This window comes from Carassius auratus, unplaced genomic scaffold, assembly GCF_003368295.1.
Source record: "Carassius auratus strain Wakin unplaced genomic scaffold, ASM336829v1 scaf_tig00005954, whole genome shotgun sequence".
NCBI lineage: Eukaryota > Metazoa > Chordata > Actinopteri > Cypriniformes > Cyprinidae > Carassius > Carassius auratus.
In genome coordinates, this window is record NW_020523716.1 from 397,170 (window position 1) to 411,636 (window position 14,467).

Here is a 14,467-nt window from a genome sequence, read left to right on the forward strand (position 1 = left end):
CCTGATTTTGCCAAGTCCTCGTTGTCCTGAGACCAATATTTTTTTATGATGACCCTGGGACAACAACTGCCTCAGCCAATCAAAGTTTATGACGTCATCACTATGTGCGCAGTGCAGAGTCCGCCAAAATAACAGTAACGCCCCTCTTACAAATTCAAAGAAAATAAAAACTGTCCTGCATCTGCAAGCACCGTGATACCAGAGAAGATAGCAAGTAAAAAGGTAAGACCACAACTTTTTAATTTCTCGTATAAATTTATATCAGTATATTAATGATAGTACAATTCATATTTCTTTTTAGATTATTTTTACCACCGAAGTTTTAACGTTAGTTTGCATTGGAAAGTTAGCCTAAATAAAACAGTCTGATAAATGTTGTTTTTACATTTATTTCATTTTTTATTTTGTCCCAAACTATAAAAAGGCTACGATTAAATAGTGGCCGTATTGCGATCTTATTTTCTGCCGGTTTAGCGCTCGGAGTGCCGCCACCACAAATTTTCTTAATATTTCTCTCGTTAACATGTAAAGTTACATCACTGTGCCATTGTCCATTTCCGTTTCGTTGCGTCCAGTAGCATTCAAAGACAAACGTCCGAAATGCGGAACAAAACAGCGCTAGTTTGCTCGCCGCACGGACCATTCAGCTCGGTCCACCATCAGACAGTACTGCAATTCGCTGCGAGATCCAGGTAGAAGCGATTTATTACTGATCTATTACTGTAATAATCCGTGATCACTGATTTATTCTGTTACATATGAATATGATGACCTCAAGTCATCACTGATTTATTCTGTTACATATGAATATGATGACCTCAAGTCATCACTGATTTATTCTGTCACATATGAATATGATGACCTCAAGTCATCACTGATTTATTCTGTCACATATGAATATGATGACCTCAAGTCATCACTGATTTATTCTGTTACATATGAATATGATGACCTCAAGTTATTACTGATTTATTCTGTCACATATGAATATGATGACCTCAAGTCATCACTGATTTATTCTGTCACATATGAATATGATGACCTCAAGTCATTACTGATTTATTCTGTCGCATATGAATATGATGACCTCAAGTCATTACTGATTTATTCTGTCACATATGAATATGATGACCTCAAGTCATCACTGATTTATTGTTACATATGAATATGATGACCTCAAGTCATCACTGATTTATTCTGTCGCATATGAATATGATGACCTCAAGTCATTACTGATTTATTCTGTCGCATATGAATATGATGACCTCAAGTCATCACTGATTTATTCTGTCGCATATGAATATGATGACCTCAAGTCATTACTGATTTATTCTTTCACATATGAATATGATGACCTCAAGTCATTACTGATTTATTCTGTTACATATGAATATGATGACCTCAAGTCATTACTGATTTATTGTTACATATGAATATGATGACCTCAAGTCATTACTGATTTATTCTGTTACATATGAATATGATGACCTCAAGTCATTACTGATTTATTGTTACATATGAATATGATGACCTCAAGTCATTACTGATTTATTGTTACATATGAATATGATGACCTCAAGTCATTACTGATTTATTCTGTTACATATGAATATGATGACCTCAAGTCATTACTGATTTATTGTTACATATGAATATGATGACCTCAAGTCATCACTGATTTATTGTTACATATGAATATGATGACCTCAAGTCATTACTGATTTATTCTGTCACATATGAATATGATGACCTCAAGTCATCACTGATTTATTGTTACATATGAATATGACCTAAAGTCATCATATGAATGCTAATGTATTATTACGGTTTTAAATCTGTTTAGAAGAAGTTACAGTAAGCATTGCATTGTTTTCTTGAGATTATCATGGATTTTAACTTGACATTATTGATGTTTAGTCTAATTGTTCGGGTCCCTTTGCTTTTTAGATTTCGACATCAGAGATGGAGGAATTCATAAAAACAACGGTCTACAAAGAGGAGCGCTTTAAAGGAAACAAAAAAGAGACTGATATAACAGTCCATGTTTTAGAAAAGGATTTAGATGCCTGTGCATTTATACAGCAAAGACTCACTACCATAAACACCTCCAAAGATGCCAACTTCAGGACTGTGAATTCTGCAAGTTTGCAAAATCAATAAAATGGATATTTCTTGTTTTCATGCAAACGGTCTGGAGCATGCACGCAACGAAGTCAACGTGCCAAAGGATGCAAGGCCTATGTTTCCTTTAAAAAGAGGACAGACTGGCTCAACAAACTGGTTATAGTCGAAAGGCTTTACACCATTCATTCAGGACATGACCCATCAAGTTCTTCTGAGGGCCACTTAGAAAACATTAGTCAAGAGCTAGTCAAGCATATTCAGGATTTAATATCTCTTGTTGTTAAACCAGACACAATTCTCCTAAAATCACATGAGTGGTCAAAAGAACAAGGACATACTGATCTCAACAACCGAGCTTATTTTGTTACCCCAAAAGATATTGAAAATATTCGCACATGTATGATGCGAAAAAATCAGCAACACAAAGATGATGCCACTAGTACCTCACGCCTTCTGGAGGGCCCTTTTAAAGACTATGTTATTTTTTATCAGCCTTATAGTCCTCAAACAGATCTTGTCATAGTTCTGCAAACACTGTCCATGAGAGACAACCTTCAAGAATATGGAAGAGATATTGTTTTTATGGATGCGACACATGGTGTCAACCAGTACAGTTTTCCTTTATTTACATTACTTGTCAGGGACAGTCATGGTCATGGAATCCCTGTTACCTATATCATCTTGGGGAATGAAAAGCAAGAGACACTTCATTTGGCACTTGAAGAACTGAAACCAACATTTCCTGTACCTCCGAGGTTAATACAAACAGAAATGAATAAATTAAATTAAAATGTTTAATATAGTTTTTTTAATATATACAATAAATGTTTCAATACTGTTTTGGGTATACTCAGTTTCTTAAAGGGTCAGTTCAACCAAAGATCACCTGAATGAGTACATAGCAACTGCAATTAATGTACCATATTTAATCTAGTGCACAGCAAAGTGTATCCTCTGCACAGGATGTCTAAAAACACATGGCTATATGTATTACACAGATTGTGTAATTAGGAGTCAAGCACCGATTTTGAGTCTATGGTCGCCCATAGAACTGCTTTGTGGGAAAGTTATGAAATTTGCCACACAGATAGAGGACAGTTTCACCATTAACTGCAGTAAATGTCTCCAAACTTTACAGTGCCACCACATGTACAAATTCATGTTTATGCTAAATATAAATTCTTAACAAAATTATTTTTTTCCCTGATTCCTTGGCTCAGTACAATTCAGTTGGTGCCATCATGTAATTGTGCAATTATCTATGTCCTTTTCCATAAAATAAAATTTTTCCCGGTAATTTTTCCCACCCAAAAAAAACAACAACTAATCTTCCCTTAAATGGTTGCTCCAATTTTCTAGAAAATCAAATCAGATAATCTTCAGACTATGCTGGTAAAAAAAAAGTTATCAGAAGCTTTTTGATAAACCCAACGATTCTTGAATAACATGCAAACAAATTCGAAGAAGGGCATGCAAACTTGGACTCAAGGCTATATTTCTGCAATGGTTTAGCATATTTAGACCAAACTTGCTACTTGGTAGATGTTACAGTACAAATTGGTTTGGTTAGTAACTTCTAAAGATGGTAAACAACAAAGTATAAAACATAAGGCATATATATATATATACACTTGGGTATAGGTCTGCAGTTCTTATACTAATAACGTCAAACATGATTTTCCTTGTCCATTTTTACAGGAACATGAATTTAAGAAGAAATCTGAGATGTTTCACTGCCAGTTTAAGAACTTAAAAGATGTCTGCAAGTACTTCAGGAACCACTGGGAGACAATTGGTCATCTGTGGTCTAACTTCGGAAGATGTTATAAGCATGGAGACTCTGACACAAACAATCTAATAGAACGGTATTTATAATTTTTATGCATGTTTACTGCATTATGTATTTTTGGACTTGCTAGTGTATTTTGGAAGCTAGTGTAGTGTTTTGAGTATTTATTAATTTGTTCAAAAGTGTACATTGTAATAATTCCAACCTGTTGCTGCACTTCATTCTGATCAAATTTTCCCCCTTATAGTTTCTTCCACCGTTTAAAATACCAATTCCTCTGTGGCATCCGCAATCGTAGATTGGATCATTTGATTGCTGTGCTGCTGAACAAGACTGACAAGTACTTCAATATAATACAGGATTTGCAGTCTGTTGGGAGGGTCAGTAACCCTTTGGAATGCAAAATGGAAGAAATAAAGCAATCTGCTGAGAGGATGCTAGAGAATGGATGGGCCATGAAAATTACCATAGCTTCAAAAGAAACATATGTATACAATGTTCCATCTGAGAATAATCCACATATAGTTTACTGTGTGTGTCCTGCAGAACAGTTCTGCAGTTGTGAAGCTGGTAAAAGGGCACATACGTGTAAGCATCTCTTTTTATTAAGTCTTCTCACTTGCTGTGGTCCTGAGAATTTTCCAGACATGGACACACAACTGCAGGCCCATGCCAATAACTTGATTCGAACAAATAAGTATAGCATTACTGCAAAGCCTCAAAAAACAATAGAGGTTGAAAGTTTATTTGGAAGAGCAGCATCAAAACCGTGTATTGTGACAAGTATATGTGACTGCTGTACTTTCTCATACCATAAAAAATGTGCTTGTCTACTGCTTGCGAAGGGACTTCTGAATGAGGTGATTGAGACAAAATCAAGAAGTTCTATGAACAATTCAGTAGAGCCGATACAAAATGAAATTGAGAATGAAAGTGCATATGAAGATATGCGTCGTACAACTATCAGGAAACTGGAAAGCGTACTGAAGATTCTAGACATGGGAGAGAATTCCAGAGGATATTGCCCATAAAGTGAATGAACTAGAAGTGCAAACAAAAGAAGAAAGTATGAACATTAATGGATTTGGGAGACTTTGTGATGCGGACATGTCACGTAAAATACATCCACTGTTTGCAACAAGAAAAAGAAAGACAGACAGAGAAACTAACTCAAAAACAAGGACATCTGTCACATCAAGTTTTCCTGTTAAGTCAAGAAGAAAACGCAGAGCAAACAGTGGGCCAAAAAAGTAATTCAAATAAAGTTTAAAAGAAATGTTTTATTCAAGTGCATATTTTTGCCATTTTTATCAAACTTTGTATTTGTTATCTAATACATCTCTGTTACCTTCAGTAATCCAATATATATTTACTATAAAACTGACCACAAAAATAAAACTTTGTATTTTGTATTTGTCTAGAATGAAATAAAAATCAAATTATGATCAAGTAATCTGAACTTTCCTGTTTTTATTTACAAATCTGAACTGATTTGTATGATGTGACTTCCACATTTGTATATGTGTGCCCCTTATGGGTGCTGAGTTTTTTTCATACAGTCCTCTAAAAAGGAAAAGAAAAAATCAGCGGCTGTAGGTCCAAAGCGGTGAGTGGCCAAATCCAGCTCTGATTCAGGGCCAAGGTTTTGCACATTAAGCTTCATTTGTTCAATGGTTCTCCTGCAAAACAATATTTAAATGTACATGTTACTTGAGCTGCTATCATCACTTTTCTGTTATAAATCACAAAAGACATTACATTTTTTGCTCTAGTTGATTAACTGACTTCTTGATACAGGGACTAGTTGACAGGCTAAAAAGGTTTGTACAATGGTAATGTAAGAATAAAATGCACATTAGGCCAGTTAATTTTAACAAACAACTAAAACATCTACAAAAAGTGCTATTTTTTCACTGTGTGCTAATAAAAACTTAAATTCAGTAAGATTTTAATGCCAAAAGAGGGTTTGCGCTAAACCCTTAGTAAATATGGCCCTTAAAACCAAGGAACTTTTGCCATTGGTCGTACATTAAAACAACATTCAAGATGCCCAATCCTTAAAATGTATTTAAATGTTCAGCAAAGCAGACATAAGTTTAAAAATCATTATTTTTCAAAAAGGATGTCAGGCTGAATACAATAAATAATTCTTATTTCTTTGGGAAAATAAATACTGATATACAGTGTCACATCTTAACTCACTCCTGGATGTTTTCCTCATAGCCAATAAATAAAGGTGCAGCCACCAATATATTATAAGACATGATACCAAACAGAGGAAGAAAGAGAGCTTACACAGACATACTTACAGTGTTGCTGGGATGTCCTCTTCAGGTATCCCAGAAAGTAGTTGGTCTTTTGGCACATGTTTGGTCAGTGCCATTCCAAACCCCTTGGCAAGGTCTTCCGCCTCTCCCTCTGTTAAAGTGCTGAATATCGTCACCTTTGTCTTTGCCTTTTTAGGCTGCTGCAGCACATTGGGTGGAACATCTTTTTTGCCAACCTATGTATAAACAAGTACAATGTCACAGATGCAAAGCATGTGAGCAGAGAGCTTTCTAAATATCACTCATGTATTCTATAAATAGCCATAAGAGGCAATGTGGCAAACTGTGTATGATTTGTGACCACTAATAATCCAAGATGATGCACCTTGCGTTTAAAAAACAGTGATATTTATGCTTCTTATTAACTTGCAGCCCTTAAACTATTTTATTTGGCCACTACATCTTATAACTACTTTTGTGCTTTTATACGTAAATGTAGGCAATACAAACCCTTATTAACGCTCTGAACATGTTTGTGGACATGTTTTCTCCTTTGACTCTTCTCTTCAGCTCATCTTCATCTACCTGGTAGGTCTTTCCTTGTGCTGTTAGCCTTCCTAAAACTTTATACACTTTCTTTTCTTTTTCCTGCACTTCCTCGTGTTCCCTATGTCTTTCTCCATTGTGCTTATGCCTCTCTTCCTCCTTGGTTTCCTCCATCTCTTCCTCGCTGCAACAGGCCACAGGTTTACCTATGGCCTCCAACATGGATATAACTTTCTCTTCTGTTCAAAAATATGTCAGAATATGTGTGATTACTAGCTAACAACACCTGTTTCTAAACAAACAATACTTGTGTCTAACACAAACAAACTAAACTCAGACACTCCTTTTCTGACATGATTTCTGATATGAAAAATGACAAATATCGACTGATATATCGGTTGACCACTAGAGAAAATAACAACAAACAGACCATATATGAGAACTAGGTCCTTGTTTTGGCCTGCAAATGTGCATAGTGTTTACACTGACTCATCGAATATGAATTGAAAACTAATTTGGAAAATGGCTATCCCAGGTGAAGTCACTGTAATAGTGCAAATGAGGTTTAGCCAAAGTTCAGTTAGGTCAGTCAAATGCAAGAATTAGAAAAGTTACCCTGTTGTAGTGCAGAGCCTTCATCAGATCCAGAGGTCTCAACTAACACGTCTGGGTCAGCTGTGTTAAACAGAATACATAAATGTGAGAGATAATCTAAATGAGACTTCATAGCAACTGGTGCAAGAGATCCAACCAGTCAATAACAAAAAAGTCATTAATATAATATATAATTACCTGAGTGTGCTGCAGTATCTGATGCAGGCAAAGAGATTTGGGCCAATGGGTTGCTGTCTTCTGTATAGAAAGTTATACACAAAATTTTGTGACATCACCTACAACAAATGTGCTTATGACTAGTGCATAAAAACATCACTACAGTCATAAAGAAAACAAGATGAGTGCAAAACCTTTTTGGTGTTTAATGTTACTGGAATGAGTGAGTGAGCATGTGAATGTGAATAAAAAATACTAATTGCATTTTTGCGTTACATTTTCATTTGTTGAGATAAAAGAGCCATGCAGTAGAGTTCACTTCTGTTATGACATTACTTCTTAGATTTACTCATTAAACAGAAAATCAAACCACATTTGCCACTTGTTAGGGAACCATGTATACCCTCATTGTATGTGCATTGATAACAGGACAAAGGAGATTGCTTAATGTACCGTATGTGCATGCGTGATGAGACAATTCAAATACAGTTTTACCTTGACATATGTAGCACATGGGTGTGGCTGCACACAGTACATGCAGCACTGCCCCACAGGTACATGCCATCTGTTAAAACAAAATACAGTGAAATCACATATACAATAGGGATGTGAACCTCATGTATACAAGTCTCATATATATATATATAAGGCTGCTAAAATAGATTATTTTAACAATCTGTTGATAAGGTTTTAATACAGTAAATGCTTAAAAAAATTATATTCTATACATTGACCCAAATTACCCAGTCAATACACTTAACTCAACCCACTGATCATCTGACTTTAAACTTTCATACAGTGTGAATCCATATGCATACAGTAAATACACATTTAATTCATAAATAATGGAAAGTAATAGTATTAAATGAGCAAGAAATATGTCAAGGGTCCAATTTTCGGAAGGCGAGCTTGTGAAAGGGTTATGTGTAATATACAGTCAGGTCCATAAATATTGGGACATAGACACAATTCTAATCTTTTTGGCTCTATACACCACCACAATGGATTTGAAATGAAACAAACAAGATGTGCTTTAACTGCAGACTTTCAGCTTTAATTTGAGGGTATTTACATCCAAATCAGGTGAACGGTGTAGGAATTACAACAGTTTGTATATGTACATCCCACTTTTTAAGGGACCAAAAGTAATGGGACAGATTAACAATCATAAATCAAACTTTCATTTTTTAATACTTGGTTGCAAATCCTTTGCAGTCAATTACAGCCTGAAGTCTGGAGATCAATTAGACATCAGCGTACGCTGGGTTTCATCCCCTGGTGATGCTCTACCAGGCCTCTACTGCAACTGGTCTTCAGTTCCTGCTTGTTCTTGGGGCATTTTCCCTTCAGTTTTGTCTTCAGCAAGTGAAATGCATGCTCAATCGGATTTAGGTCAGGTGATTGACTTGGCCATTGCATAACATTCCACTTCTTTCCCTTAAAAATCTCTTAAATACGTAAATACCCTAAAATTAAAGCTGAAAGTCTGCAGTTAAAGCACATCTTGTTTGTTTCATTTCAAATCCATTGTGGTGGTGTATAGAGCCAAAAAGATTAGAATTGTGTCGATGTCCCAATATTTATGGACCTGACTGTACTTATTTACAGCACAGCTACCAGAAGCATATTATGATTTTTTTATTCAACTTACATCAGCAGAAATACGGAACCTTAACTTAAAAATGTATTTGCCTGATTTTCGTAAAGTTTGAGATATATGTGTCCTAGTGCCATAAGAGAGACTATTTAAAGCTATCCCACATAACTGTGCAAAACTACAGCTTTGATGAGTTCAATTCAGTTAATCGAGGTAATGAAGGTATAAATGGCAAACAAATGTAGCAAAGTTATAAGTAGATTTGTGGCCCTAAAACGACAGCAAAAATATACAAAAAATAAATAACTTATATATACATATACATACATAAATGCACTTACTTTCTTTCTTCCTGAAATATTTTTGGCACAAATTCCACATTTTTTGGTTCGATCTGTAAACATATACAAAAAAAAGTGTTTATTATTTTTTTTTTTTTTTTTCTTGCTTGCATATGCACTTTGGTTTATAGATTTTTATTTATTTATTTTGATTGAATAAATATACATTTACTTATTCAACAGTGGCCTGTTACTTCACTTATTTGACTGACCATGGAGGATCTGATTACCCAGTATCCTTCAACAACAGTTTTAAATGAGCAATAAATATGGCAAGGGGCCAAATCTCAGAACTTTTAAATGTATAATAATACCCATTTAAAACATTTCCATCAATAAGGCACATACCTAAAGATTCAAACAAAAGTGAGGACAGGCGCATTCTTTCCTGTTGTATTACAGGGCACTGGAAGGAGGTTATAAAGCCACCAGCCTTCAGAAATTCAGTGGCAAACTTAAAGGAAGACAAACATTTTTAAAGAATAAAAATAAGATAGAGAGAAACCTATCTGTCACTACAGAATCTGACAATTATTGGCACTTTAATAAAACCATGTACAAAGGAAGATTATGTATGATAATAAGTTTAAATTTAATTTGTTTAAAAAACATGCATGCAATGATCTACGCTTGATAACTTACTGCAAGTGTGTGGATACCACATGACACTGAATCGGTTTGCAAATTATGTTTTGTGGTTTTGAGGTCCCACTCTCCTTTTACTCCCCTTGAGGCTGCAAATGCACTGTAATCAACAAAATCACAATTGCCACTAGCATACAATTCCAACAATTAATTTCAAAATAAACATTTTGTCATAATCTACTCTTTTTTGTGTGTCCTAATAACAAACTTAAGATACAGTGAGGAGTACTTGTGCTAGTCACGGGAACTAATTGTGCAACAGTGGGACTGTATACTGGATACTATGCGAGTTGTGGTTGTGAGGCATTTGATTAGAAATCGGGTCAGCTGGAAAATTAATTATAGTACTAGCAGGTACTGCCATTTTAGATAAATTGGCACTTAAAGTAGACTTTTAAACAAAACAATGAATACTTACGACCAGTGCTGAGCAATTGCTTGGCATTGCCACTCTGTCTCTCCAAGTGAGTTAAAGTAGGTGATGCACCTTCTGTCAACATTGCAATGCTAAAACAGAAATATATGAAGTTATAATAACCATAAGACAATTAATGCAATACCATTCACTCTGCCTTATGGCAAAACATGTAGTCCTGACATGCTCAAAGTGCCATGCTCCAACAACTCACACCAGCAGGAAATTGCACCAGTTTATATGATCCTAAGACCTAAGAGCAGAGGTCTCCAAAGGAACCGCTTTCCTGCAAAGTTTAGCTATAACATACAATAAAACTCACAAGAACCAGGCGCATTCTTTCTTGTTGTTTTACAGGGCACTGGAAGGAGGTAATGAAGCCACCAGCCCTCTGAAATTCAGTGGCAAACCAAAGAATGACAAACATTTTATAGCCCCCATATAGGATCTCTCATTTGAATAGATATGATATAGACATTTGATATAGATAACATGAAATAATGCACCTGGTTCTTGTGAGTTTAATTGTATGTTGGAGCATGGAACTTTGAGCATTTCAGGACTACATGTTTGGACAATTAAATACACAAGAACCTGCTAATTAAGGTCTCACTAGGCATACAAGAAAATTTTAATCAGGTGTGTTGGTAAACTCAGCAGGTAAGTGACCCTCCCAGACCAATTGAAGACCCTGCCTTAAGAGTTTGAAGCCAAGGGGGGCTAAACTGACCTAGTAATTTTTATTACCAGGAACATTTAAGGGGAACAAAAGGATTAATGTGTGGTGTAGCTTATAATAATATGAAACATTTTATTCATAATTTGAACATGTAATAATATATATTAGTTTTTTTTTTGTTTTGTTGAAAGTTTAGAAATTTCAGGGTTTCCCGCAGCATTTGTGAGCTCAGAGCTGCTGTTACTGGAGCCGTTACCGGTGAAACTTCTACCTCTCCTGCTATTAAAGCGTGTCCTGTTGGCAGAAAATGAATTTGCGGAGTGCCGCCACGAATAGAGTGTAAGGCTGTGGGAAACACTGAATATACCTGAACTATGTTGCACATTATGTCTATGCTCTATGCTAGCAGAGGTAGACATATCTATTAAAATAAGTGATCCTATATGGGGGCTATATGTCTTTTTTTTTAGGCAAGAATAAAATAGAATCCACATGCGAAAATGTTTTATCCTCAAAAAGGTTTGACTCACAAAAAAGCTCCAATGATTGCCATTCTCGAGATACACTCCAAACACCTCTGTTGCCCTTTCCAAAATGTTGTTCTGTTGATTTAGAGAAGTGCATGTGACAATCATCTACAGAATCAGGATGCTTTGATTAGCCTAGAAGCTATTCATTAATATAATACCTAAAAAAGAATAAATAAATAAATAAATAATAACAGTGATATACCTTGAGAAAATAGTGGCTCTTTGCCCTTTTAGATCCATCCAGTATTTTCGTGAGGGCCTGACAATTGATATGTACAACACCTGGGCGATCCTGTTTTAAGGCAAAACAAATATTGTTTTCCATTTCAACAGAGTTGAATATATTAACGTTACAAATCAAGCTTAACTGTACAGTTTTAAAATTATATTCGTATGTGTATCATTAATTTCTATTTTATTATTAATATTATCATTATTTAGGTGTACTCTTCAAGATATTGCTGATAAAATTTCACTTACCTTGCTAAGGATATCACATATGGAATTCATGACCTGAATATTTCAAGGACAAATGTGAGATTTAAAATAAATAAGTAAAAAAAATAACTGCTCTATTTTTTTGTCACACAGAAATGTTGTGAATCATTTATATCACTAGTCCTTTTTCATACTCTTTAACTATGTAGAAAAAAAACCTAACCCGGCAAGCAATACATTTTGTAAAAAAATATTTAGTTAAAAATATACAGAACTCCAGTGGACGAGTAGAACAGAAAACATGTTTGAAGGCTAAATTCTAGAAGTAGGCCATGGTGGCTTGTTTTGGTGGTAGGAAATACGTGACAGAAAATAAGTGTAAGAATTTATAACGGATAATAATTTACCTCGTCAGAAACTTGCTCATCCCTCATTAAAGAGTTCAAACTGTTCACTTGAATGTCATATGGCCCCACACTTCCTAATGTGAATATTGGGCTCTTGTTTTGGAGACACCTTAATGCCTTATCTACGCAGATGGATAATAATTAATAAATGACACATTTTGCAACCACACTAATTTTCATTAACAATAAATATGGGAAATGCAGATCTGAATACATTGTAAAGGTATTTTTATAACAACATGCTGTAAAATAAGTTGCTTATCATGTAGGTTATGGAGAAGCAATCCCCCTTAAGTGAAATCATACCTTCCATTGTGTGCTCTTGGTCACTTGGTGCCCTTTAAATACAGAAGTAACAGACAGTTTTTAATGATAGATCTTATCTCATTATATTGTATAGGTCAGTATATAATCATGAGGAAAAGTTTTTTTGAGCAAACTGTAATATCTTAGATCCATCTGGAATTTTGGATTACAAGATGTTACAGTGAACTGAAAGTTGAAATACATTTAAAGCTGCAGTAGGGAACTTTTGACGCTCTAGCGGTTAATAAACAGAACTGCTTGCGTCGTGCGGAAGAACATTGTAGCTGGAGCTACTTCTCTCTGTTTATGTCTATGAAGAATCACAAAGGTACTGGGTTACTCCGCCGCGGTATCCCCGAAGCAGTCTAAAATAAATCAGTAATGACTTGAGGTCATCATATTCATATGTAACAATAAATCAGTAATGACTTGAGGTCATCATATTCATATGTAACAATAAATCAGTGATGACTTGAGGTCATCATATTCATATGTGACAATAAAATCAGTAATGACTTGAGGTCATCATATTCATATGTAACAATAAATCAGTAATTGACTTGAGGTCATCATATTCATATGTAACAGATAAATCAGTAATGACTTGAGGTCATCATATTCATATGTAACAGAATAAATCAGTGATGACTGAGGTCATCATATTCATATGTAACAGAATAAATCAGTAATAACTTTGAGGTCATCATATTCATATGTAACAATAAATCAGTAATGACTTGAGTCATCATATTCATATGTAACAGAATAAATCAGTAATGACTTGAGGTCATCATATTCATATGTGACAGAATAAATCAGTAATGACTTGAGGTCATCATATTCATATGACAGAATAAATCAGTAATGACTTGAGTCATCATAAAATCAGTAATACTTGAGGTCATCATATTCATATGTAAAATAAATCAGTAATGACTTGAGGTCATCATATTCATATGTGACAGAATAAATCAGTAATGACTTGAGGTCATCATATTCATATGTAACAATAAATCAGTAATGACTTGAGGTCATCATATTCATATGTAACAGAATAAATCAGTAATGACTTGAGGTCATCATATTCATATGTGACAGAATAAATCAGTAATGACTTGAGGTCATCATATTCATATGTACAGAATAAATCAGTAATGACTTGGTCATCATATTCATATGTAACAATAAATCAGTGATGACTTGAGGTCATCATATTCATATGTAACAATAAATCAGTAATGACTTGAGGTCATCATATTCATATGTAACAGAATAAATCAGTAATGACTTGAGGTCATCATATTCATATGTGACAGAATAAATCAGTGATGACTTGAGGTCATCATATTCATATGTAACAGAATAAATCAGTGATGACTTGAGGTCATCATATTCATATGTAACAGAATAAATCAGTAATGACTTGAGGTCATCATATTCATATGTAACAATAAATCAGTGATGACTTGAGGTCATCATATTCATATGTAACAATAAATCAGTGATGACTTGAGGTCATCATATTCATATGTAACAGAATAAATCAGTAATGACTTGAGGTCATCATATTCATATGTAACAGAATAAATCAGTAATGACTTGAGGTCATCAT

The 14,467-nt window shown here is 34.6% G+C and overlaps 1 protein-coding gene and 2 long non-coding RNA genes across 3 annotated transcripts; 2 read left to right on the plus strand and 1 right to left on the minus strand.

The window, feature by feature from the left end:
* LOC113071108 (uncharacterized) lies at window positions 1-2,149 on the plus strand. The gene is made up of 3 exons (XR_003280043.1): window positions 1-222; window positions 579-692; window positions 1,948-2,149. It is a non-coding gene; the product is annotated as an uncharacterized LOC113071108 (long non-coding RNA).
* A 694-nt stretch (window positions 2,150-2,843) lies between these two features.
* Window positions 2,844-4,901, plus strand: LOC113071106 (uncharacterized). Its single transcript, XR_003280041.1, has 3 exons — window positions 2,844-2,879; window positions 3,823-3,989; window positions 4,161-4,901. It is a non-coding gene; the product is annotated as an uncharacterized LOC113071106 (long non-coding RNA).
* Window positions 4,902-5,435: 534 nt separating this feature from the next.
* LOC113071096 (uncharacterized) lies at window positions 5,436-13,066 on the minus strand. The gene is made up of 15 exons (XM_026244461.1): window positions 12,856-13,066; window positions 12,550-12,671; window positions 12,185-12,217; window positions 11,907-11,996; window positions 11,705-11,776; window positions 10,499-10,587; window positions 10,078-10,180; window positions 9,784-9,889; window positions 9,436-9,488; window positions 7,993-8,062; window positions 7,519-7,578; window positions 7,342-7,401; window positions 6,691-6,965; window positions 6,223-6,416; window positions 5,436-5,592 (listed from the first exon to the last, which is right to left on the minus strand). The coding sequence occupies exons 1-15, from the start codon at window positions 12,860-12,862 to the stop codon at window positions 5,445-5,447; spliced, it is 1,482 nt and encodes a 493-aa protein (XP_026100246.1). The 5' UTR covers window positions 12,863-13,066; the 3' UTR covers window positions 5,436-5,444.
* Between the last annotated feature and the right edge of the window lie 1,401 nt (window positions 13,067-14,467).